Source organism: Alternaria rosae, assembly GCF_020736505.1.
Source record: "Alternaria rosae strain MPI-PUGE-AT-0040 chromosome Unknown BKA58scaffold_7, whole genome shotgun sequence".
Classification (NCBI taxonomy): domain Eukaryota; kingdom Fungi; phylum Ascomycota; class Dothideomycetes; order Pleosporales; family Pleosporaceae; genus Alternaria; species Alternaria rosae.
In genome coordinates this window covers 58,540-82,623 of record NW_025763576.1, presented here as the reverse complement: position 1 = coordinate 82,623, position 24,084 = coordinate 58,540, and the positions used below count along the sequence as shown (strand labels likewise).

General features: G+C 52.5%; 11 protein-coding genes across 11 annotated transcripts; 5 read left to right on the top strand and 6 right to left on the bottom strand.

Annotated features, from left to right (window-relative positions):
* Positions 1 to 98: 98 nt before the first annotated feature.
* On the top strand, positions 99 to 1,436 carry BKA58DRAFT_341434 (uncharacterized protein). Its single transcript, XM_046168352.1, has 3 exons — positions 99 to 486; positions 536 to 1,120; positions 1,172 to 1,436. Exons 1-3 carry the CDS (start codon positions 304 to 306, stop codon positions 1,187 to 1,189), a joined length of 786 nt encoding a protein of 261 aa, XP_046022971.1. The 5' UTR covers positions 99 to 303; the 3' UTR covers positions 1,190 to 1,436.
* A 951-nt stretch (positions 1,437 to 2,387) lies between these two features.
* Positions 2,388 to 2,840, top strand: BKA58DRAFT_319348 (ubiquitin-conjugating enzyme E2 2; the record flags this gene model as incomplete). Its single annotated transcript, XM_046167713.1, has 1 exon — positions 2,388 to 2,840. The coding sequence occupies one exon, from the start codon at positions 2,388 to 2,390 to the stop codon at positions 2,838 to 2,840; it is 453 nt and encodes a 150-aa protein (XP_046022970.1).
* Positions 2,841 to 3,030: 190 nt separating this feature from the next.
* BKA58DRAFT_441323 (uncharacterized protein) lies at positions 3,031 to 4,088 on the bottom strand (the record flags this gene model as incomplete). Its single annotated transcript, XM_046173814.1, has 2 exons — positions 3,031 to 3,907; positions 3,955 to 4,088. 2 exons carry the CDS (start codon positions 4,086 to 4,088, stop codon positions 3,031 to 3,033), a joined length of 1,011 nt encoding a protein of 336 aa, XP_046022969.1.
* A 303-nt stretch (positions 4,089 to 4,391) lies between these two features.
* On the bottom strand, positions 4,392 to 5,393 carry BKA58DRAFT_441322 (uncharacterized protein; the record flags this gene model as incomplete). Its single annotated transcript, XM_046173813.1, has 2 exons — positions 4,392 to 5,286; positions 5,344 to 5,393. The coding sequence occupies 2 exons, from the start codon at positions 5,391 to 5,393 to the stop codon at positions 4,392 to 4,394; spliced, it is 945 nt and encodes a 314-aa protein (XP_046022968.1).
* Positions 5,394 to 7,652: 2,259 nt separating this feature from the next.
* On the top strand, positions 7,653 to 10,050 carry BKA58DRAFT_341427 (HET domain-containing protein). Its single transcript, XM_046168351.1, has 2 exons — positions 7,653 to 9,116; positions 9,169 to 10,050. The coding sequence occupies exons 1-2, from the start codon at positions 7,853 to 7,855 to the stop codon at positions 9,900 to 9,902; spliced, it is 1,998 nt and encodes a 665-aa protein (XP_046022967.1). The 5' UTR covers positions 7,653 to 7,852; the 3' UTR covers positions 9,903 to 10,050.
* Positions 10,051 to 10,180: 130 nt separating this feature from the next.
* On the bottom strand, positions 10,181 to 11,425 carry BKA58DRAFT_318957 (uncharacterized protein; the record flags this gene model as incomplete). Its single annotated transcript, XM_046167696.1, has 4 exons — positions 10,181 to 10,401; positions 10,477 to 10,655; positions 10,743 to 11,003; positions 11,091 to 11,425. The coding sequence occupies 4 exons, from the start codon at positions 11,423 to 11,425 to the stop codon at positions 10,181 to 10,183; spliced, it is 996 nt and encodes a 331-aa protein (XP_046022966.1).
* Positions 11,426 to 11,539: 114 nt separating this feature from the next.
* On the bottom strand, positions 11,540 to 14,151 carry BKA58DRAFT_202489 (rRNA processing/ribosome biogenesis-domain-containing protein). The gene has a single exon (XM_046165858.1). The coding sequence runs from the start codon at positions 14,081 to 14,083 to the stop codon at positions 11,654 to 11,656; it is 2,430 nt and encodes an 809-aa protein (XP_046022965.1). The 5' UTR covers positions 14,084 to 14,151; the 3' UTR covers positions 11,540 to 11,653.
* A 109-nt stretch (positions 14,152 to 14,260) lies between these two features.
* Positions 14,261 to 18,208, top strand: BKA58DRAFT_422082 (uncharacterized protein). The gene is made up of 6 exons (XM_046172815.1): positions 14,261 to 14,376; positions 14,460 to 14,586; positions 14,637 to 14,966; positions 15,019 to 15,647; positions 15,695 to 17,539; positions 17,588 to 18,208. The coding sequence occupies exons 1-6, from the start codon at positions 14,371 to 14,373 to the stop codon at positions 18,098 to 18,100; spliced, it is 3,450 nt and encodes a 1,149-aa protein (XP_046022964.1). The 5' UTR covers positions 14,261 to 14,370; the 3' UTR covers positions 18,101 to 18,208.
* Positions 18,209 to 18,210: 2 nt separating this feature from the next.
* On the bottom strand, positions 18,211 to 19,239 carry BKA58DRAFT_320042 (uncharacterized protein; the record flags this gene model as incomplete). The annotated part of the gene is made up of 2 exons (XM_046167745.1): positions 18,211 to 18,815; positions 18,861 to 19,239. 2 exons carry the CDS (start codon positions 19,237 to 19,239, stop codon positions 18,211 to 18,213), a joined length of 984 nt encoding a protein of 327 aa, XP_046022963.1.
* A 685-nt stretch (positions 19,240 to 19,924) lies between these two features.
* BKA58DRAFT_422081 (fungal-specific transcription factor domain-containing protein) lies at positions 19,925 to 21,564 on the top strand (the record flags this gene model as incomplete). Its single annotated transcript, XM_046172814.1, has 2 exons — positions 19,925 to 21,468; positions 21,534 to 21,564. The coding sequence occupies 2 exons, from the start codon at positions 19,925 to 19,927 to the stop codon at positions 21,562 to 21,564; spliced, it is 1,575 nt and encodes a 524-aa protein (XP_046022962.1).
* Positions 21,565 to 21,637: 73 nt separating this feature from the next.
* BKA58DRAFT_412491 (general substrate transporter) lies at positions 21,638 to 23,797 on the bottom strand (the record flags this gene model as incomplete). Its single annotated transcript, XM_046172356.1, has 4 exons — positions 21,638 to 21,695; positions 22,192 to 23,034; positions 23,088 to 23,595; positions 23,653 to 23,797. The coding sequence occupies 4 exons, from the start codon at positions 23,795 to 23,797 to the stop codon at positions 21,638 to 21,640; spliced, it is 1,554 nt and encodes a 517-aa protein (XP_046022961.1).
* Between the last annotated feature and the right edge of the window lie 287 nt (positions 23,798 to 24,084).

Below are 24,084 nucleotides of genomic sequence, written 5' to 3'. Positions count from 1 at the left end.
GCCGAGTGACAGGGGTGCTGCGAGCTAGCATTGAAACGTCCTAGCGCATCCGCGATGACGTCCACGCGACTGACGCGTTCCAGACTTCCGCACTCCGCATCGCAAGTGCGGCCACGGCACACACACGGAGCTTCCCTCTATTGAATCCATTGTATCTAGTCAATGCAGTCGCCCTGAGACAGTAAACAATCAAACCTTGTCTCCATCTTTTGTCTTCCACCACCTGTCATTATCATCATAACCATCCATTGATTCATTAAGCACTGTACTGCTACCAAGCGCACCTATTTCAACAACTTCACCATGCCCACCGTCCTCCAGACAGCTGGCGACATGGTCGACAACCTTGGAAACAAAATCCATTACACCACGCGAAGAGTCGGTGACCAGATCGAGACCACTACCAACCAGGTCCTGCCGCCCAAGCAGCGCGAGCACATGCTTGAGAGGGCTCGTGACTATGCCCATCAGAACCCGAAAGTAGCCGTAAGTTGTTCGATGGCATCTGAAGACTTCTATCAATGACACCCTTTAGGCCTTCCTGACCACCCAAGCCGCATTGACTGGTCTCCCACTGGCCCTCTTCCTCGCCTTCGCAACAACAACTCTCCTCGTTTCCCTATCAACCTGCCTCTTCCTGGGCCTCCTCGTCTCAATCGCCATCACCTTCTTCCTGGTCGGCTTCGCGCTCCTCTTCGTCGTCCCCACCATCATCATCGCCAGCTGCTCAGCGACCTTCATCTTCATCTGGGGCTTCGTGGGCTACATCATCCTACGCAGGTTCAATGAGGGTGAGGAGCCAGCTAAGCTTGGAACACCCGTTGGCGATAAGTTGTACAAGTTAACAGGCGGTAGATCGGGATATCTACAAAGCGATCAGACATCTTCGGAAAGCGGCAATGACAGAAGGAGGCTGGATAGTGGAAATGCTACAAAGGGCACTAATGGCAGTGCTGGGCACGCACATGGTGGTGTATCGTCGCACAAGGGCGATGGCGGGCCTGTGAATAGCGTGAATGGTGACAAGGGCGCTGTTGAGTGGGAGAGGAAGTGGGCGGATGGCGTGCAGCCGAAGCCTGTGGTCTTGGAAACTGAGAACGTCTTTGAGGTCCTGAAAGCGGCAAGTAAACTCCCAGGTTCACGTTGATACCCAGCTAATTGTCGAAAACAGGAGGCTCCAGTTTCCTAGAAGCGTTCCTGGGACTCGAGTTCGGTTTGCAGGTCTTGACGTATCATTATCCCTAGAGCATATCCTCACGAAATCGCGCTGCCCTAAACATACCGGCCGAAACCCCCTGTGATCTTCAGATCCTCATGGCATGTGCTATATGCTACTTTGCTAGCAACGTCCCCGGCATCTCTTCGTAGAATATGACATCACGTGCAGCTTTGGTCTTCTAGTGTCTACTTAGGTATAAAAGCCCTGCTCTCAGTCCGCTTCTTTTCTTCACCAACTTTGCTACTTTCCTACATTCCAAAAACTGTCAGAAATACAACCCATGTCCGTCTCTGGACTTCCCAAAACACCGTCATGATTGCGTCATGATTGTTTGTCCAGAAGACCCTTCACATGCCGAGGACGAGTCTTCCATTCTCAAACTTCGCGTCATCGCCACAGAACTGCTTATTTTCTCCAAAACGCAGAAGGACTACCAGCATGAGCTGAGTGCACGCCCAGCTCGAATCTTTGCATCACAAAACAAAGCTAAAGAGGCTTTGTATGCACCGCGCTGTCCAGTCCAATGACAGGAGCGTTCAAAACCCATGTCTCTCTTCTTCTCAGTGAACGCAAATCAAAATATGTACCTCAACTTGCAAACACCGAAACGACTCCTTCTTCAGACACATGTCCTTGGCTTTGTGGCACAGATCGGACACAGTCAAGATCCGGAGACGATCCTGATATGAGAGGAGTTTTTTATGCAACAGAACTTCAGTATCCTTATGGATTTTTTGGAAGTGCATGGCAAAAATGACATTTCACCTCTCCGGCCAGAGTTTGGCGACATTCAAGAATCTGCGTGTTTGCTCCCATGTCTTTCGCCAGTGTGGGGGGAGCGAGTGCCTGTTGGATTCAACCCTTGAGACGTGATCTCAAAAACGCAAAAGCCTGACGCTGCCGATTCCTTATTAATAAAGCTGTGTAGTGAAGATAACGATATGTAGTGATGGCTGGGTCGACAAGGTAGTCTTAGAAAGACCAGCTGAGGAATCGACAGAATTGGTTGGTGTTGTACTTGGCTGCTGCCTAAATCAGCCACACAATACCTCGCCACCCGCTACACTTCATCCTCAACCTTTCTCCAACGACGCACATATTGTGAACCAAATTTCTGCAAACTAGTCATGTAAGATCGCATTTCAAGATGCCCGTGAACCCACATACAATGAGACGCATCCAAAAGGAATACCAATCCCTGCGCGATGACCCCGTAGAAGGCTGTACCGCTCGTCCAATCGACCCATCCAATCTCTTCTCATGGCAAGCCACAATCCAAGGCCCACCCGAAACACCTTACGAATCTGGCACCTTCCACCTCACCATAGAGTTCCCAGAGACGTACCCGCTCCACCCACCCACCGTGACCTTCACAACCAGAGTCTATCACCCAAACATCGATAGCGACGACGGATACATATGTGTCAATATCCTACGACAGGACTGGTGTCCTGCGTTGACGATTCCAAAGATACTACTGAGTCTGCGATCGTTTCTGGATAGTCCGGATGCGGAGGATGCGTACTATCCGAGCATAGGGAAGGAGTATATGGAGAGAAGGGATGTTTTTGATCAGCAGGCTAGGAGATTCACGGAGGAGTTCGCGAGGAGTGGAGGGTAGCTGCGAATGATGACTGGGGAGGATGGGGCGCTTGAAGAATTGGATGTGGCCAGGTCCGTGTGTGACACTGAGATCAAGAATCATTATGTCTATCTAGTCGCTGTCTCAACTGATATTCCAGGCCATCCTTTCGCTGCCGACAATGAATAAGTCCACGTCTATCCGCTCTAGCAGCCGCGAATACCCTTTACTAGAACGGATACATAGCACGTATCATCGCGGCGTCTCCGTCGGATATTTCAAACTGTGGGTACGGGAGGCCACCTTGGACACGCAAGAAGTCGGCCTGGTGCGTCTGTGGATTCACCCTGAACATCGGGTACAACATGGGATTTGTATGGTCCTGTTCCACGATGGCTGGATTTGCACCCCTAGAACTATCGTAATGCATGATAGATTCAGGATCGTATGGCGAGGCTATGTCTGGAGGCAGATTATATGTGATGAATTCGGAGCCGACGAAACCGTGTCGTATTGCGAGAACACGATCATCGCAGAGCATGTCTTCTGTGCAAGCGTGGTTCTCGGCTAAACATCTTCCCCATGCTTCGGCAAATCCCAAGACGTTTCTGTAATTGTAGTGGACGTGCTGATCTCGGTCATAGCGCTCATGCTCGTGATTTAGGCCAAAAACGTGACCCAATTCATGTGCTGCAGTGAAGTCCCTGTTGTGGTCTGTCGTGTGTCCCGAGATCATCAGATTATGTCGGCCAGGAACTCCATTAGCTGTGTGGCCAGTCGTAGCGGACCCTTCGCGACCCATGGGATCAGTCGCGACCCAATACACAACCACAGCTTCGGGAGGTATCCGTGTGTCCCATACGCCCGGAGAGGTGTAGCAGTACGGGAAGTTAGGCCCTCCAACTGGTTTCCAGCGCTCGAAATGCAGATTGTGGCCGTTCGCTGCTCGCGCCATTCCAAGCTTGCGTGCCCAAGTCTCCCATGCGTTATCGATTGCTTTATAAATATTATTTTCAGAGACCGTCTCTTGGAAGCACCAGGGAATCAAGAATCTTCGATCTGGTCGCCGGGGCCAACGAAGCCCGAGAGCGTTTCCGGTGGGGAACCTGGAGGAGTCAATAACGGACGGACTTTGAGTATTCGCATGACATACCCAGCATGGCCGCCGGTATCAAGCGGCGGTGCAATATCGACGGGCTCAGGCGAAGGAAGAGCGGTGTTGAGAAAATCTGCCGAGATCGCACATACGAGTCCAGGAAATGTAAGGAGAAGGGAAAGAGAATGCATGTTAGATGTAGAGTCGACCTTGGAAGTGGTTGCGTGCGGTTTCGAGGTGACTGCTAGAGAGTGTCGAATACAACAGTGATACTTGGAATTAATGCTGTGGCAAGCGAAAGTGGGGCAACGGATAGTGAAACACACGCTCTAATGTACACTTCAACTTCGCTTTATAGCAAATGCAGATATCAGGGGTAAGGGCTGTTGATACTGATTCATCTCTGCAAGACCTTGTTCAGCGACGTGACGACTAGGGTTGTAGTGAAACTACTTTTAAGCCTCTATATGTTAACGTCCGCCAACCCGACACTATCAATAGTGAGGATACATAAACCTGATGGCAGCAGCGTCGCCCGCAGAAATATGGTGAGCTTCCCCAGGACGACGGCCCTGTAACGGCAAAAGGATGAGCGGTATTTGGTTTTGCGCATCTGCCAGGCCTAGTTGAGCCATTGGGTACGAGTTAGGGTCTGTTGCTGTATATGGAACCCGATCATCATACACGGCCATCCCCGTTATCCCATCGTATTGCATGATGGAAGCGTAGTCGTAGACCGACTGGTAATCTGGAGCCGATGCAAGCTTTCGAAAATCCTTGCCTAAGTCCCAGTTGAATAGTTCAGCGCAACCATCCTCTTCCGTCAGTTGCTGAAAGGAGACGCCTGCGGCTTGAGCACTCTGCCAAGCTTGTGAGAATCCGTTCACGCGCTCAGGCCTGTACTGAACGTAGATATCTCGATCCGGTCGTTGATGCTCGTGCAAAAGGCCAAACACATGACCCAGCTCGTGTGCTATCTGCCACGCCGGGTCCACAAAGATTGAACCTGGTAGCCCCGGGGGCCCCTGGGTTAGATAATGTGCGCCCTTTACGTTGCCCTGGTAGCCAGGCAGAGCAGATGCCCCGAACGTTGCAGGATCATATCTTATACGCACCGCCGCGCGTGGCATACCATAAGTCCATTTGTTGTTGGTATCGTAACAATAGGGATAGCTTTGCGCACCTGGAGGTTTCCAACGTTTGAATTCCAAAGCGTGCTTAGATCCTTCAGAAGCCGTTCCCAGGACTGAGGTCCAAGTAGCCCATGCCAGATCCATGCGTTGCACAGTAATCTGTGTCTCCGCGATCTGATTCTCAAAGCACCAATAGATTGTAAACATTGCCGTATATTGATCACGAGGCCACCTCATGTTTGCTGATACAGGGTGCCTGCAAGAGTTAGCTAGTGTCGAAGTTGTTGACAAGATCGAATTAGGGATGACTGACCCAGCAAAGACGACCTCAAAAAAGGCGAAGAGAAGAAGGAGAGGCAGCATGGCTGGGCGTTGAGTTGAGTTCTTCAGTGTAGGTCCTGGGATTGGTCGGTGGTAGAGCTTCTGATGGGTTGAGTCTAGTAGTATGTATAGTCGATGCAGGTCCCTGGAAAGGAGGCGAAGGTGGAGAGGGCCAATGCTCTGAGTGCGGTGTTCTCACGGCGAAAACAACGCTGGTGTAAGGGAAAGAGATCAAGAAAAGTGTAGGTCTTTGCAATAGTTCTGCTAGCCCCGCTCTGAACGACTAGGGACACCAATTCCTAGTCAGTGCGCTTTGGACTTGTCAGACAAACGCCTTTTGAACCCTAGATGAAGGTTCTTTCACTAGCTGGATAGAGTGGAGTATGCAATCTTCGCGTTCGATACGCTAGATTATGGCTAATACGCGGTTTGCCTACGACGCATGATATAGCTATTGCTGGTTGAATAAGTCACTGGTGAAGACTGAAACTGGTGTGTATAGTGAGACACGAAATTCGAGCTCGGAGTTGAGCGTCTATCGGAGCTACAGCCACTGCAGCCTTCCAAGTGTATCCAGTGGTTTGCTTCTTAACTTACCTCATGCCAGGTCTCTGTTCGGTGCTTGTTCTGCGTTGCCGATACTTAATTGATGACGATGCTGCCCAACCCCCTGGCGCTCCGCGCTTGAAGACCACGGTGTCAGCCGGAAACAACTGATTCCAATCGCCATTCATCAGATAGCAGTAGATGTCCTGGCCAGGATTTAAGCGCTGTGTAAAGAGCAGTAAATGGTCGCTATACTTGCTCTAGCGACTAAGAGAACTTTGCCATGCTCCCCAACCCTCCGCCATAACTCCTTCCAGCTCATCTTTGGCAGCCTTGTTTTCGTAGCAGTAGGCGATTTCGGTCTTGCCGCTGTTACCGGGATGCTTCGGCCGGCGACCGCTCTCGTCGGCGCCGAACCTGGGGATGTTAATATCGTGAAGATTGAAAGGTTATGGGACTACCAACAGATCGCCGAACCAGCCCATACCTCCGTTGGGAGCGCTAGCTTTGATGTTAGGGAAGACAAAGAGATATTGAGTACTGCGACGGCGCACCAAGCAAGGAGAACGAAGAGTATCATTCACAACATCGTGGCTCCAGTGTATTGTCCCCATTCATGTACACTTTGTTCCAACAAGTGGAATTTATCGAGTGCAGTGAATTGAAATGGTTCCAGGAAATCAAGGAAAAACGGATCCAAAGGCGATAAAAAACTCGAAATATACACTTTTTCGCCCAAGCTGAGTGTAGCGGTGGGAATTCGATCCAGAGCTTGGCAGTCGTAGTAACTACGGAGTGAAAGGCTTTCATGTATGTTAACCCTTCTCGTTCCTGCTTCTCTTGTCCCAGTATCATGACTTCAACTTTCGACGACAGCATGATGAACTCGCTATTTTCAAATCCGCCGGTATAGTGTTAGAAGCGAATAAAGATATCGAGCAAGATATGCGCAACCGTCTTCGAAGATAAGAGGCGATGAGGTCGATGTGACTCCGAATGATTGATTAACAAAAAGAAAACGGCTTTTGACTCAAACTGCGGTCTGCTGTTGCTTCCTGTTGGTCATTGGAGGTGTACATTAGGGTGAAAATTCATCGGAATGGCTTTCAGATATCCCCTGGAGAAAGGAAGCCACCTGGGCAGGATGCACCTTCATTTCCACTGGTTATAGAGAACACACAGGCATGTTGAAGTTGTCTATAGATCGGTAGTTTGACAAGAGGATTGCGGTCCGCGTGAGGGATGTCATGCAGAAGTCGGAGTACAGAGGCTGGTGTCCGTGTTGGCTACGCATGAACGCTTAGCAATGATGCGTGTCGTGCTAGGCGGACCAAAGGAGACTACGGTAGCGTTGCGCGTCGCACGTGGACGGCAGCGGCAACTCACCAGCCCCGAAGCTTCTCAACCTCCACGGTGCTATTCTTTCTACGTGTTTGCTTGCATCCCAACTGTCACGAATCTCACGCTACAGTTGTCGAAGTTCTTGGGGTGCTGCGCTGCCTCAATATTGCACTGGCCTTTCTCCGCGCACGCAATCTCGCATTACATCTATGGGTTCTATACGACGTCCATGGACAAGGGTTTATTCTCGCCCGCACTTCAACGAAGAGGGCTGAGAACTTGCCTGATGATGCCAAGCATTCAAAATCGCCCAGTGTGCATGGCGCTAACTTCGTCGGTCACCTGCATGCGATCGTTCCAGGATGTGTGTGAGGGGCGCAGCTGAAGCGGACATGTCTTCACGCCACTCCATGCATCTGGTTCGTTCTTCAAGACTCGCGCTGAGATGGTCTATCCAAACAAAACCCACAGCATTAACTTCGGGCTTTCCAAACACCCGCACGTTACCACTTGCTTTCGCAGAGTTGCTTTGCGACAGCATTCTATCAAGCTGAAGCCCCACTTTCTTCGCCCCCAAGGTAGCGCAAGCGCGGCGCAATCGGATCACGACCTCCATGAGACTTCTGAATGCCAGGACATATGAGTTCCACGACGTGTTGGGTGCGATCAAGCCGAATTACGCGATCTTGTCGCATACATGGGAAGATGGGGAAGTGCTCTTTGAAGATGTCCGGGACAAGTCTAGGGCCAGCTGGAGTGCAAAGAAAGGCTACTTCAAGATCAAGAAAACATGTGAACAAGCCTTGCAAGATGGATGCGACTTCGTTTGGATAGACACATGCAACATCAACAAGGACAGCAGCACAGAGCTTTCGGAAGCGATCAACTCCATGTTTCGGTGGTACCGTGACGCCATTATCTGCTACGCATACATCTCCGATATCAAAGCTGGGGATCGGGGCTCGTTGTCCGAATGTCGCTGGCTCACTCGAGGGTGGACACTACAGGAGATGATCGCTCCAGATCGCGTGCACTTTTACGATATGAACTGGGACTACCTGGGAAGTCGTATTTCTCTCGCAGCGCAACTCTCGGAAAGTAGTGGGATTCACGCATCGGTATTACTGCGAAGACATCGTGGACAGATGGGCTTCCAAATACCGGCGGAGAAAGGTCATTTGGTCATGACGTTCACAGGTGAAATTGAAGACACCTCATATTCCAGGAAGACGATCACAGAGAGCGAATGTCAATGTTGCACAAGCGCCGAAATAGACGATGTGCGATCGATGCTCGACGGGTTCAGCGTGGCGCAAAAGATGAAGTGGGCTTCCAAACGGAAGACGACGCGAGAAGAAGACATCGCCTACTGTCTGATGGGGCTATTTGACGTGAACATGCCCCTTTTGTACGGCGAAGGGAAGAAAGCTTTCTATCGACTGCAAAAAGCTATTCTTGGCATATCATCAGATCATTCCATTTTGGCTTTCCGGTCTGATCTGTCCGAGGATCTCGTTGCCGAACAGTCTCCCTTACTAGCACCACACCCTAAATTCTTCCGCGATGAGATACTGAACATGCACATGCCGACTCGTGGTACGCACACAAGTCTATCTGGGACCACACTATCTATCGAGATGCTCATATGTCCGCTGGAGGGAAGCAGTGAATATGTGCTTCGGGATGATTACCTTGGCATCTTGGACTGCTCGATAGACGGAGATCCTTCCATGAGACCGGCTATATTGTTGTCATCTGTACATAGGAAGAAGTTGATCTTCCGTCGGGGTTTTGATGAAGTCACTCTTTTCCGGCTAGGGTCAAAGCATCCCACAGAGGCTGTTCTGATAAGCGACCGCCAGGTGAAACCCGAAGAACGTACGTTCCTTGGAAAACCATATGCTTAGAAGAAAGCAGCTAATCATTGTAGTAATGTGGGTACCCGAGAGATTACGATACGATCCACGTGACATGAAGCGAGCTCGAATCACCCTCGTCGGCGAGAAGACCACCAACCAAAAGCAGCGCCATGCGAAAGCGCCCATACGCGTCAACGTATCTCCAATCTTCCACGAACTAGGGTTTCAAGTCACGTCGTTACCGCCTCTAGTCGCCGGGCACCTCCCAGACGCCACATCTCACATCGGCAGTATCGAATTCTCCAGTACCCAGGCTGGACGGTTCTGCGTTGATTGGAGTCAGGCCTCAGTCGCACATTTCCAATGTAGCATCTCAGCAAACCTGCAACCAGGAGACTATGGGATGATACAAGAACGGACAATTCCCACCGTGAACCTAGAGTTCGAGTCTAGAGATGCTTGCATGACCACCCCGCTCGAGAAGCTGTGCGAGTCAGAAAACGTACTTCTCGGCGTTGTCGGGACGTCTCGTCTCAAGGCCTGGATTTCGATCTCCAGAGAGATCTTCATTGGAAGAAGTCGTTTTGAACTGGACATTGATGCAAAGCTCGTGACGCTGAAAAATAACAGGGAGCCAAGCGCTCCTCAGACACGGCTCGGAAACATGTTGGAAGATCAAATACCGTCACTCGCAGAGATGGGTGATGAGCCACTACGGCTACCGCATCGCCAACGAGATCGAAAGTCACCTACGAAAAGGGACAGGCAGCAGGCCAGTGTCAGGGCGTCGAATGATCATGATTGACGCCTCCCACATGACTATCGTTTTCCTGAGCGCGGTCTTCGGAGCGACACGTAGCTGCAAAATTGAAGCAAGCTTATCATACAACGAAGCCCTTACACTCTGCTCATGTGATATGTACTATTGCGTGTCGCATCATCTACATAAGCGCATCGCGACGAAAACAAAAAGTCGCATCTTCGGAGAATTCTGCTGCTCAACGGAATATGAACGTTGAACCTCCGTCTCAACATACAACTTATACACAGCCCGCCCAATCGCCGTGACCTCGCACCTCAGCCTCATCTCCCAGCTTCCTCTTTCACCACACCAACTTCCTTAACCTCAACAACCCCCTTGAGCACCTTCTCCCAAACCCTCCTCGCAACCCGGAAACTCGTACACCACTCCTCCCAATCTTCTACTACATCTCGCTCCAGCCACTCGCCTCCCCTTGCACCCACATGCTCTATGTATTCGATGTCCAGTTCTTCTTCGTCTCCTGCATCTCCATCCTTCCTACCTCCACCGTCTTTGCCGTTCTTGTCATCGCTTCGCTCCTTGAGGTCAGGGTCGATGGGGGTCCATTCCAACAAACCTGCTTCGACTAAATCGGATATGGTGCAGGGCGTGAAGAGGATTTGAACGACGTCTTCGGGGTTCAACTGCTTTACATCTGGGTCTGCTTCAGGGGCGAGCGCGTAGTACCCAATCGCGTGGCGGCCGTCTTCGTAGAGATGGGGGAGGAAGAGGATCGTCATCTCCATATCTCCCTTCCTTTTCTCCTGGAGTGTGTCTTCCACAAAAGCGGGCTGTCCGTGTTTATCCTTCTTCTCCGGTTGACCTGATGTTGTCGTCGTCGACTTGGACGCCTTGAACGATTCAGAAGGATTGGACAATAGAGCTGACAGCGTGGGTATGGCAGGAAGACGCGCATTCGGCGGTAGATTGGGCAAATGCGTAATTGCCGAGTCGAAATTTATGAACGGTAGATTCCTCTCTGCGACACGTAGGATGGCGAGGAAGACAGCCGGGTTGGTGGTGGTAGCACGGTAGATATACTCCAAGTAGTCAGGGCGACTTGTTCGCGGTTTGGGCAGCCTGGTGTAATCGATGACCGTGTCGCTGACTTCCTGCACGTAGGTACGTCCGTCTGGTTTTCGCTTGGAGTTGTCGGCGTTGGCGTCGGCGTTCTCATCCTTATCCTCATACCCATCCTCAACATCTCGTGACTCAAACACGAGAGGTGTCAGCGCGTCCTTGGGTATAGTCTTCTTCATATCCTCCGCAAAATCCGTAGTAACACACTCATACGTCTTCCTTAGCGTAATTTGATGGCGGTAATGCTCCACACCTCTCCTGTAACCCGGAGTCTCGAGTTCAGTGCTGTTCACTACGATGTCGTCTTGGTGGGAGTCGAAAGGGTATCGTTTCTCTTTCTTGGGCTTTGCGGGCTGTTTGGCAGATCGGGGCGCGGGTGGTGCTTTGGGAGCTGTAGTTTGGGGGACGGGGCGTTTGGCGGGTGCGCGTTTGCTCGGTTGTGTCATTGTCGCGGGTGTGCGCGCGGGCAGTGGTTGCTGTTGTGGCTACGGAGACGAGGGCGTCGCGGATGGAGGTTATTAGAAGAGACAGAGGCTGTAGGGACTAGTTTGAGGAAATCACCGGTCACTGTGAGGTCGAGATATATGTCCGTGCAGGGATGGCGTTTGTTATTACTACTTCACTACATTTTCGCAAGCCAAGGCGACTATACGACTACTGTTTCCATACAAGGCCTAATCTGACTCATCGTCTGTGTCTGCTCCAAGTACAAGGGATATCTTGTCATCGTCACTGTCTTCGTCGTCGAGGCCTCCTTCACCTGGCTCGGGAAGTTCAGGGACAGCCGAGGCGGTGCTAGTAGCGGCAAAATCTGACGTAGCTACTACATTCGTGGTGGGAGTAGCTTCGCTGAAGGATACAGAAGCTGTTGACGCAGGAGGTATTGGATGTGTTGTACGCTGCTCCTCTTCGCCAGTCTTTGCTCGCTTGGAAGGCGAAAGAGGTCCATCTTCACCTATCGGTCGCTTGGTATCGCTGAACGCGGTAGGTTCCGAAATGGTAGGTCGTTGCGCAAGCGTACCCTTTCGAACTGATCGTGGAGTAGAGAGGTCAGGTTTGCTGGGTGTTGGCGCGTCTTCCATAGCAAAGTCCTTACTTGCCGTATCTGATTGCCCAGCAGTCTCCAACAGATTGTCCAACTCTTGTCCAGCGAAGTGGTCGTCCGCCTGCTCGAGCACTTGCTGCTCTTCTTCTTCAACTTCTTCATCCTCAACCTCCATCTCTTCGTCTTCATCGCTGCCATCGTCCAACTCCAAATCCTTGCCACCCAGGCGGATGACCGGCATCCTTGGTCTGAGCATACCCTCGACATCCATCTCGGCAGAGAAAGACCGAGCCATGAGTGGAAGTATGCTTGCTGCAGGCTTTCCAAACTTCTTGCTTGGTGGTGGGTTCAGCACGCTAGCTACCATGGCGTCCTTGTGCTGGGTGAGAACAGCGGTACGGTCCAGACGAGCGCGCATTGAGTCAGACAGGTATTGAGCCGGAACATTTGAGAGTAGAACCGGAAGCAGATCGTGTGCAGCTTGCTGGAGTCCAGGGAATCCAGCGTTAGGGCCGCCGGCGTTCTTCGCAGCGCCGAGGAAGCTGTCAGCATTGGCAGTGGTCTGAGGCTGACTGTTGCCATTGGCCTTGGCCTGGCCAGGGGTCTGAGTCGCAGGTGTCGTGATCTCGGGTGGAAGCAGATCGTCGCAGCAAGCGCGAATGAGAGGTACGAGGGAGTCGATGGTAGTCTTATGAAGGGCGACCCCAGATCTCTTCAACAAGGCGGCAATCGCTGTGTAGCATGCTGTTCTAATCTGAGCTGTGTCCTTTTCCGCAGCAAACACCCACGCGAGCTGGTCAATGATGACTGGGTCCATTGCCAACGTGCTGGCTTGAGATCTGTGTGCTAGAGCAAGAAGCACTTCGATCGCGGCGACATGTACGTCTGGTAACAATAACCAAAGACTCTCACGCTCATCCTTGCTGACTTGAGCGTTGAGACGTACGGTGTTCTGGAAGTTCTTGCTCGCCAATGCGGGAATCGTAAGAGAAAGCATTCTCGAAAGTAGGTCAACGATCATGCCAACGTTGACATACACAGTGTTCGCGGTGGGGCATTCGATGTATTCTTTGATGACATAGAGTAGGCCTGTCAAGCGTTCGCCACCAGCAAAGATTCCCGACCAAGAAGAAAGATCTGAGCAAGGCTCCAGGTCTTGAACTTCGTCATCAAGTGTGTGACCGTTCGACAGAGGTGCTTCACGTGCTGTCGATTGCCAGTCTTCAATCACAGCGCGGAACACACGGTCCGTTGTCCGATGGGTAACGTTTGTAATGTTCTTGACAGCCTTTGTCCACTCTTCGCTCGAAGCTCCCTTTGGTGCACAGCAAGGTAATTGGACGTAGAGTTGGCGCGCCGCAGCTGCGATATCCGAGCAAGCTCCATGGTTGGTTCCAGTTCGCTGCTCTTGGCTGAGTTTATCAGATGGTGTGGGTGCGATGAGACGTCCCAGAAGCGGGTAAAGTTGCTTTAGATAAGACCGGAAGATGGTAGGGTGTCGGGGCAGCAGCTCGTTGAAGCTCTCTAGGATGATCTGTAGCAAACTAACGGGAGTGGCTTTTGCGTTCGCTATCTGTAGACAGGTCTGGACAAAAGGGGACAGCGATGGAGTAGTGATTTCGCGAATCAATGTCGGGTACTCTCTGGTCAGAAGGAAGATGCGCGTCAAGGTGATGATGCACAGCTTCTTTGACGACGGCGAATCCGGCTTGTTGAGGAATCCAAGAAGCCCACGCACCCATGGCAAACTCTTTTGCAGAGTCTCCCAACCCCCAACTTCGATCGTTGCCTTGATCAAGACTATGGCACACCATCTTCCCTGGGGAGTCCGATCCTGGAGTAGAGTGGTGAGTAGAGTCCGGTACTTATGTATAGCGACGGACGCTTCCGAGGATGTCGCTTTGGTACCTGAGGCCTGGGCCGAGGAGAGTAGGGTCTTGCAATTGGCTAATGATGCAGCTATGGCAGGCACGTGTTGGGGAAGCTGGGATGTTGGCGCAGACGATATGCGGAAACTAAGCGCTCGCAGCGTCGCCAGTTCGGAAGCAATGGGCGCCATAGTGATGGCGGTTCCCCGGGATATTGATTTGATCAGCTCGTCTCTGATCAGCGGAATGGATGTTGTCGATGGCTGGTAGAAAAAAGTTCAGGCCTCGGAGTTAGCGTCGGACCGCATGCGCTAAGGCTGCAGGGATGTGCGGGCCAAGTGGAAGAGTGGGACTTGTGCAGTCGGTCAGTGACATGTGTACAGCCATGGCCGGCGTCGTCGCATTCAGTATTGCTTGTCGAACATGATTCTACAGATATCGCGACCTTGTCCAGAGCCAAAGGCATATTCTTAGCACCATGGTGGTATGTCGAGGTTGCTCTCCTCCCTCTCCCCCGGGCGCCGACGCAACGTCATGCTCGACAACGGTAGCTTACAGGACCTACAGACCCCCCCTGAGAGCGAAAAGGCCAAGCGCTACATACAGCAATTGGACGAGGCACGATGCGCCGGACGGTGGGCCGACGTGCCTGAGCTGTGTCGCAAGGTCGAGAAGCATGCGCCGCACCGACGATGTCAGCAAACCTCTCTGTTTGGTCTTTCTGAGGGCTAACGGCGACCCAAGGCCTCACCCTCACAGCGCGATCCGACGCCCAAATAGCCGCACACAGCACCAAAAGGCCCTCGACTGCCTCCTCTACCACATCCACCACCGACCTGTCACAGATCATACCCTCGTTGCTCGCAACAATCGAAGAAGATGGCACGCAGGGTCAAGACGCCTTCCAGGCCAACGTCTGCCTCGGCTGGGCCCATTACGTGCTGGACGAGCCGGGACTGGCAGTTGCGCGGCTTCCACAGGACTTTGGGGCAGTCGCGACCCAGCTGTCGGGCGAAGCAGGCACGTTGAGCGGCTGGTCTCGGGTGTGTCTGGTCAAGGGCACATATCTTAAGGGTACGGCAATATTGTGCAACTCCACTCTGGCTCGGGAACTGACGCGATGTAGGCTCCGCGCTCGAAAAGACAGGTGCAATCGGCGAGGCAGCCACCATCTACTCGTCCATCATACCCTGGCTGTCCTCGACAACCACCCCGAACACCGAATCGGCCCAGTTTAAGATGTGGGGAGAACAGTCTCTAGTCCGTCTTTGCCAGCTGTCCGACCAGTCTATGGGCCTCAGCGAGCGAATCAACGCGTCCGAGGCTCTACGCACCTACCGCTACTGGGCAAAGTTCTGGGATGCAACTTCCAAGAACGCCGCATCAGACGTGGGCAATTCAGCACGGTATCGAAGATTAGCATGGAAGGCCTACTACGACTCGCTATCAACGATCCTCCGCTATGATCTCGCCTACGAACCCGATTCCACACCCATCATACAAGAGAAGCCAACGCCTACCGCACAGTCAGACGCACGATTACGGCAGCGGGCGGAGCTAAAACGGGTCGAGGCTGTCTACGAGAACCTGTTGATACGAGAGACACACTTTCCCAAAGCCAGCGAGACCAATCATGAAGTCGAAACGTGGGTGGATTCCGTCATGGACAACTGGCGCCTCCTCTGCGGTCCTACTTGGAGCGATGATGATCTAGGCGAGGGAGGAAAGGAGGGTGTCGCGCGAGGCGTGCTTGATGTAAGTTGTCATGTTACTGCAACACGGGTAGAATCTGACAGCTCTAGATCCTCTATCGAGCAGGCACCAAGACGTACCACTCTACCCAGATCCTGCGCCACCTTTTCGTTGTCCACGCGTCTTTAGCCGAGCCTGAATTGGCATTCAAAGCTTACGATTCTTATGTTGAGATCATCACACGGAACAAGGATCGATCGGAAAAGTCAGGCGAACTCGAGGCTGGCATTGACGACGATAGCACGGTACTGAGGACTTCCGCCGAGGCCATCAGGATGCTCTGTCGTTGGGGATCTAGACTTGACGCCGAGAAGGCTCTCGAGATTGCTCACAGTATCGAGCACTGGCTGGAGCAGGCAGATCACCTTCGCTCAACGTCTGATGCCGGCTCAATCGCTTCGACCACATCTTTAGTCGAACCCACGGCCCTAGCTGCCGCTTATTGTGCCATTGGCATCAGTCAAGCACACTGGGCACGGCTCACTTACGAAGTTGAGGCACGGGCCACGATTCAGGCAAAGGCTGTACAGTACCTAAGGAAGTCACTCTCGCCTAATCTGGGCGACGAGCACAATGTGGAAGCTCTATACGCTCTCGCTTTGGTGCTCGCGGAAACAAGGGACATCCCCGGTGCAATCAAAATCGCCAAACGCGCGCTTTCCCCAGCAACAAAGAACACGACAGTCAGTGCAGACGGTGTTCTATCGGGCGGCATAACCACTGAATATGGACGCGAACGCAAGCTGATACCCGTGTGGCATCTTCTTGCCCTGCTTCTGACGTCACGGTCTGAGTACAACGCTGCTGAGAAGGCATGCGAAGCGGCTTTCGAACAATTCGGCGATCCTGCCGTTCTCTTTGGCCGTGACTCAGGCGCATTCCGAAGTGAACACCTCAACGAGGCTGCTGGTCAAGAGCCTCTTGAATCCGGTATCGTCGATCGAATGGAACGTTTCGAAAAGAGCAACATACTGCAGATCAAGATGACGCAGCTTTCTCTTCTCGAGATCACCGATGGTGCTACCGCTGCGGTTGACGGGTGCGACGAGCTCCTTGCACTATATGGTCGACTGTTTGGTGATCCCGCGGCTGACAAAGTCAAGACTCCACCCGAACCTGCGTCGCTGGCGCCTCCAAAAACCGCCTCGGGCACACGAGGAAGTATTTTCCGTGGACGAGGGTCAGTCAGAACGACTCAGCAAGAAACTGTTGATCGAAGTAAATCTGTCGTCAGCTCCAAGACAGCTACCACACAACCAGAAGTGCCCCCTGCGATCCAAGTCACTGATGACAACGGCGCAGCTCCTACTAACGGTCATCACCGGCACCATCTGTTCCACCACCACAAGCAGGATGATGGCCAGGCAGGCAAGGACGCTGTTCCAGAGGTACCGCCGCTTCCAGAACACGTTCCAAACAGCAATCGTGCACGCAGTAACACTGCAAACTCAAAGTCACCCCGACGCACCTCCAATCCCAGCTCTCCAAGAAAGTCAATAGAAAAGGGTGACACACCACTGCGACCTGTCGCCCATAACCTAGATCATTCCTCTCCGCCTTTGGGTCACGAAGAACAGCCACCCAGACAAGACACCCGCCTACCCTCGCGTCTGCCACATGCGGATTACATTCCTGCGGACCCTCACTTTTCCAAAATCCAAGAGCGTCGTCAGAAAGTCTCGTTGCTGGTCAGCATATGGATCTTCATCTCTGGATTATATGCAAGGGCGCATATGTTTCAGGATGCCAGGGAAGCCGTTGCTGAGGCATTGAAGCTGGTCGAAACATTTGAAGCTGAAGTGTCATTGGAACACTCAACCGCCAAGGCGCTCGCTGACAAGGGGTGGGGTGGAGGTAAGAGTGTTGAGGAGTTGTGGGCGGACGTGTTTGCAGCTGTAAGTCTCTTGATAACTTCGATGTTACCTCTACTGACAATGTTACAGCGCGCAGAACAGCTCGTGGCCCAGTCGATGAAGCATGAAGCTCGCGCAGACTTTGAGCGCGCTCTACAACATTTCCCTGATCACCCTGAAGCCATTGTCGGCTTATCGAATATTCTCTTGGATATCTACAGTGAGGTCATACCGCTGGAGCCCGCCAATACCGACATCGTCTCGCCTCCATTACAGTCATCGGCCTCTTCAATTCACACAAAGGCGTCGACATCGAAGACCAAATACCTAACCTCTCACACACCGTCGGTAGAGAACCAGCTCTCGTCACCCACGCTTACCCGTCTTGCGGCCCGTGACCGCGCATTCGGGCTACTCTCCACACTCACCAAGCTTGGTGTCGGCTGGGACTATTCCGAAGCGTGGTATGCGATGGCGAGAGCCTACGAGGAGAGTGGTCAAATTGACAAGACAAAGGAAGTGCTCTGGTGGTGCGTAGAATTGGAAGATACGCATCCCGTGCGCAGCTGGAAGGTAGTTACCACAGGCGGTTTCGTACTATGATTGAGATTGCAATAATCGTACGTAGATTGGGCTGTTCCGTATACCCTAATTATGCAAGTTTGGATCTCCTTTAGGACCATTACTCCGATATAACTGAGTCATTTCAGTCGTCAAACCACATCCCCGCCCGCCAACCCCCCATAATAAACAAACCCCTCCCCCCTCCTCCTCGCACTCTTTACACCCTTAATAACACTCTTATGCACCACACTCTCCCTGACGCTCCAACCGCCTGCCCATCCCTCCAAAACATAGCCCTCACTACCCAGAAACCTTACGTGGATACTCAAGCACACCGCGGCACTGGAATCAGATGCCCAACACGCATGGTACACCATTCTCTGCAACAACCACGGCAGGTTCGTGAAACCAGGGCGGGAGCGTGGGGGCGTGGGATGGCGCGGGAAGAAGATTTTGTATGCGATACTGCGGGCCAGCGAGGTCGTGGTGGTTACGGATGTGCTGGTAAAGGCTGGGGAGGTAGGTATGTCGATTAGGATGCCCAAAGGTGGGTATTTATGTAGGGTTGGTGAGGGGCTTGTGGTGGGGAGGTAAGTTAGGATGCGGAGGATGAAGGTTGTTACTGCTTCCAATACGCGTGGATTTGTGGAGGAATTGAGGGCGGGTAGGTTGAGCTTCTTGGCTAGCGAAGAGGAGGATAGAGTGCCGAGCCGATAGTGGCGGATGTAGCGTGCGGTGAAGGGTCGGCTGTGGGCTTCTACATGGCCTAGCATCTAGGTCTAGAGATTTCGCGATAGACTGAAGGAATCGTGGAGGTTTACTAGGCCGGGGAGATTGTTTGCGTGGAGTATTATCTTCGGTGGGGCTTTCACGATGGTATCGAGGTGAGGAGAAAGGATGTAGGATGCTTCGGTGTGAATTTGATGGTTTGTCGCGAGTAGAAATACACCGGGGATTGTTGTCGTTACCAGAGCGAGGTGGTGTGGATCTGAGTGGAGGGGAATGATGTGATACCGGGTTACGGGACGGAGGTGGGAGTAGATCTGTTGCCGGATTTCTTTTGGGAGAGAGAGGAGTGGATAGGGCTTTGTAGGTGTGGAGGTAGAGGTAGTCGAAGGCGGTGAGGATGTGTGTTCTCCTGGCGAGGGGAGTGAGGGGGGTGGTTTTGTTGGGCCCATGGTTGAGTGGGGATGCGCGGACTATACGATCGTATCCTGTTGTGTCGTTACTGATGTTGTGAGGGGTTGTGTTCTGTAGTCTGGTTGGAGGTGAGTGAGTAGATCACCTCTTCCATTAGGAGTACGCATCATTCGTGGTGAGTGAGACAGTGAGAATGATCTTTCACCACTAGAAACGAGCAGAGGCATTTCCCATCCACAGTGTTGGTTCCGGGGTGAAGAAGTGGAGTCTGGTTACCACGTGTTTTCCAAACTACAGCATTGCTCTTCGAGAGCCGGGTCAAGCCGGGTGGCTAGTATTCGTGTCGCATGTATGCGTTGTAGATCTTGATAAGTAAGGAGTTGCTAAGACATTGTATACTTCTACCTTGATAATGTTTTGTAGATGTGATATGGATTGTAGCCACCCCTAGTAAGGCTAATGACTTTTGCTGTAACCCAGAAGATGGTGGCTGCGAAAGTGTAAATACAGTGAAAGTGAAAGACCCCGACTTAATGTATACGCTCCCCAGATCTGGCTTGTGTCTCCTATCGATATAGTGAAAACGGTCTGGAATGACTCGCCTGTATGTGCCTCCGGCGCCACGACCGAGTCAGTGAACCCTGAGCTCAACCCCGCGACGTCCATTCGTCGCACCCCAACACAGCAAAACATCACCCTCAAGCATGAGCGGGCCAGACGCATATGAACAGCATCGACAGCCTCGCACGTGATGACCGCGACCACGACCGCGACCAAGCCTGCAATGAATGTCGCCGACGGAAAGCGCGATGTGACAAGACGCTTCCAGAATGCGGGCCCTGCAAGAGAAACAGGAGACACTGTCTCTACGAACGACACAGCAGGACTCCATTGACTCGCAAATATCTCACCCAAGTTGAAGAGCAGCTTCGTCGATCACAGGCTCAACTCGCCCGCGCGGAACAACGCGTCCAAGCAGCCGAAGCGCGTGTACGACAGCTCGAGAACGCTCAGGGCGACGACGCGCCATCCCCACACGAAGATATCGCCGGCACAGGTGGCGCAACCGACGAACCGCCTATTGAAGTCTCGCTTGAGGGGCCGCCTTCTGGGCCAGCTGACTTTAGTTGGGATGAACAATCCCAGGAAAGCGGTCCCACCGAGACAGACGCCGCGAGCACATATACACATACTTCTCCTGGGGAAGACGAGCGCGTCGTCGATGGCATGGCTTCACTCACAGTCGATGAGAATGAGGCGGGGTATCTAGGCGTCGCGTCAGGTGCTGCCATGTTGCGACTGCTCCTTCCCGATGCGCAGCATTCCTCGCGGAAAGCGCCACCCATATCCAGCTTCAACACAACTACACCAGACCATGGGCACTGGCTTTACACCCCTTTATGGGACAGCCTTGACCTAGGAGCCGTCGACCTCGATGCCGCTATCAACGGTTACTTCGGTCTCTACCACATCTCGTATCCGCTCGTAGAGGAACACACCTTCCGTGCTCAATACGCTCAGGTCATTCCTCGCCCCAATGGTCGCAGCTGGCATGCGCTCGCTTTCATGGTCGCTGCGATAGGCCATTTTACAACGGCTACAGGCCCGGCCGACACAGACAGGAGATTGTTCATGGCTGCCAAGTCCAACCTGTCGATTGAGAGCTTGGAAGTAGGCAACATCACCCTTGTCCAAACCCTCACGCTCATGTCCAACTATCTGCAGAAACGGAACAAGCCAAACAGTGGGTACAACTATCTTGGCCTTGCCCTTCACATGGCCATCGGTTTGGGACTACACAAGGAGTTCAATCATTGGGGCATCCCCCCACTCAACATGGAGATCCGCCGGCGCGTGTGGTGGTCCATGTTTGTCTTCAACATCGGCGCAGCTGTCACATTTGGTCGCCCTCTGGCCTGGCCCAACAAGAACGTTGAAGTTCATTTGCCCTTGAACATTCCCGACAGGGCTTTGACTAACCTGTCACGCACTGCGCCGAGCGAGGCGGACCACGTCACAACGTTCAGTGCCGTCATTATGCAGTCCAAATTCCACATTTTGACAAATGACATATACACGAAGGTCATATCGATGCCCTTTCCAGCCGCTACGGAGCTGATCCGTCTCGATGATACCGTAATAGACAGATGGCAGTCATCAGTGCCCGATTGGTATCGCCGTGGAGCGACCGTACCCGCTCAATTCGCGACTAGCCATGCTATTATGTGGTGGCGGCTGAGCAACTTCAGGATCATCATGTATCGACCGTATGTCATTCGCCGTGTACTGCAAGCCAGATCGCAAGACATGGACAATACTGTACCGGCATCAGTGCAAGAAGCGTATGCCAGATGTCTTCGTGAAGCTGAGATGAGCATTGACGCCATCAATGCATTTTGGGCTAGCTCTCCGCCCATGCGGATGTCTGCATGGTACTCATTGTACTTCTTGTTCCAGGCTTCGCTCATACCCTGCGTGTGTTTGCGTAACGAACCTACTTCACCTTCCTCGGCAAGTTGGCGTGCGCAAATCAGGCGGACAATGCACACTATGCAGCTATTGTCATCAATCAATCCGAGTGCTCAGGATTGCCTGAATGTACTTCAACGTCTCTGTGGCCCGTTCCTACAATCTGAGATTCCTGGACAGGATGCACATGTGCTCGCGACTCCCGCTGGCGACCTGTTGGAACATGCTACCGAGGAGTCCCCACAGACACAGATCAACAACGTCTACAGCATGATGTGGCCTAATGCCAATGATGCTGAGGCCGATGTACTGATGCAAGGGGGACTCTGGTCTGACTTCCTTCCGGACATTGATGATCCAGGACAGCCACGACCGAGCGGACCCAATGTCTATTCGGATTCACAATTTGCATGGGGTTGAAGCACGATTTTGTCTCTACAAAGACAACACACCAAATTTATTGGTTACAACAATCTACCAATCAACATACCTCAGCTACCTCGATATGCTGCTTGTCGAACTTTTCGTCCTTTTCCACAAGATTTGCATCAGGCGACGCTCCAGGGCCATCAAAGATTTCAGCAATCTCCTCCAGGCTCCGACCCTTCGTCTCTGGGAAGAGGAAGTACGTGACCCCGAGAAAGACGACCAGCAAGCAGCAGAAGACTATGTAGTACTTCCAGCCCAGGTTCTCCATGCCGACCGGATTGACGAACGCCTGGATGACCAACGAAACATAGATGGAGAGCAATTCACAGCTGATGCCCTTCGATCGGAGACTATACGTGAAGATTTCAGTCGGATAGCTCATCAAAAGTGGCGTATATGCGATGTCGTAGTGGAAATAGAAAACGAAGAGGCACACCACCACGACATACCCTGCCGCTTTGTTGTTGTCCTCGTTGTTGATTGCCGAGCATGCTGTCCAGACAATGTACGAGATTAGCATGCCGACGCCACTCCAGAGGAAAAGCGTTCGTCGTCCCAGTCGGTCAACCAAGAGAGCCGCGCTCACAGCTGCGGCAAAGTTGAAGATCTGCAACAGACCATTGATGAGCGTCTGCATGAATGGATCCGTTATGCCGATTGAGTCCAATACCAAGGTCAGATAATAAGACACGACGCCTATGCCATTCCACTGTGCAAATCCACCGACACATACGGCGAGGAACAGCCGCTTCCGGTTGCCAGGTGTGGCAACAAGCGCACTCCATTGTACCGATTTGGCTGCACTCTCTTGGCGGATGGCGTAAACGATTTCGCTCATCTCTCGGGTAACTAACGGGCTATGTTCGTCACCACCAGAATGATATAGGGCAAGGATTTTTCGCGCTTCATCTTGTCGCTCTTTGGCTACGAGCCATCTAATTACCATGTTAGTGCTTATGAAGCTCTATACAGGGCGCAAAATCCATACCTGGGGGATTCAGGCAAGGTCCAAAAGAATGCAAGCTGCACTAGTGGATATCCAGCCTGCAAGATCGTCGGTATCCTCCAGCTCCAATTCCCCGAGTGGTTCTGAGTCCCAAACGTTGTCCACGCAGCCAAGATAGCACCGAGGTAGTACATGGTCCAGAAAGCACTTGTGTACTTGCCTCGGTGTGTCGGATAGGCCAGCTCGGCGATTAACATCGGGGAGGGTTGGACGACGAACATGCCCGCCGCGCCAACGACAGCTCGTGAGACTACGAATTGCGCCAATGTTGTTGCTGTCGCTTGTATGATCGTCGCAATGATCACACCGATGAGACCACTGAACAACACTATACGCCGGCCATAGCGATCAGAGAGCACTCCGACGAACGGTAGCACGACTACGGAGCCGGCCGACTGTGCTGCGTTGACGAGACCGAGAAGCGCTCCGGTGGGGTGGCCAAAGTATTCTTGCCATTGGGGAAGCGATTGGAGACCATTCATCAACGAGCCTGTCGAGTGTCAGCGACATTCGTTTGTATTCAAATGCGTGGCGACGCTATACTTACCATCATATCCTGCCACAGCCGAGGACAGTAGAGGTACCAATAAGATCAGGTTCAAGCGTCGCAAGTGCGGGATTTGGAACCAGTACTTGTCTGTCTGAGGCAGTACCTCCGCTATGGCATGGCCAACGATATCTGCGTCTTTCATGGTTGCAATCTCGATGACAGTGGATAGTAGAGTCGGGAGAAGTCCTCTGATCAATCAACAAGAAAGCTTGAAACATAGGTTATCATTGGATATATATACGGTCTGGCGTGACCCGGCTATGGGGTATGCCAACAGCCGGCACATGGCATTGTTACCCCAGGTTCTGAGCGTCGGTTCATGCTAGTGGAATGCGGGATGCAGCGACGATCGAGATGGTATGGGGTGATGCGCGAGTCATGTCAGGTGGACGGTCGACTGTCACCCCAACGCTAACTGCGTCATATTAG

What these genes read in the sequence shown, in the direction of transcription:
- BKA58DRAFT_341434 (XM_046168352.1), top strand. Translation starts at nt 304, where the DNA reads ATGCCCACCGTCCTCCAGACAGCTGGCGACATGGTCGACAACCTTGGA. An exon ending in ATCAGAACCCGAAAGTAGCC is followed by an intron (nt 487 to 535) that starts GTAAGTTGTTCG and finishes GACACCCTTTAG; the next exon opens with GCCTTCCTGACCACCCAAGC.
- BKA58DRAFT_341427 (XM_046168351.1), top strand. Translation starts at nt 7,853, where the DNA reads ATGAGACTTCTGAATGCCAGGACATATGAGTTCCACGACGTGTTGGGT. An exon ending in CCAGGTGAAACCCGAAGAAC is followed by an intron (nt 9,117 to 9,168) that starts GTACGTTCCTTG and finishes TAATCATTGTAG; the next exon opens with TAATGTGGGTACCCGAGAGA.
- BKA58DRAFT_202489 (XM_046165858.1), bottom strand. Translation starts at nt 14,083, where the DNA reads ATGGCGCCCATTGCTTCCGAACTGGCGACGCTGCGAGCGCTTAGTTTC.
- BKA58DRAFT_422082 (XM_046172815.1), top strand. An exon ending in GCATGCGCCGCACCGACGAT is followed by an intron (nt 14,587 to 14,636) that starts GTCAGCAAACCT and finishes CGGCGACCCAAG; the next exon opens with GCCTCACCCTCACAGCGCGA. An exon ending in GGGCGGACGTGTTTGCAGCT is followed by an intron (nt 17,540 to 17,587) that starts GTAAGTCTCTTG and finishes ACAATGTTACAG; the next exon opens with CGCGCAGAACAGCTCGTGGC.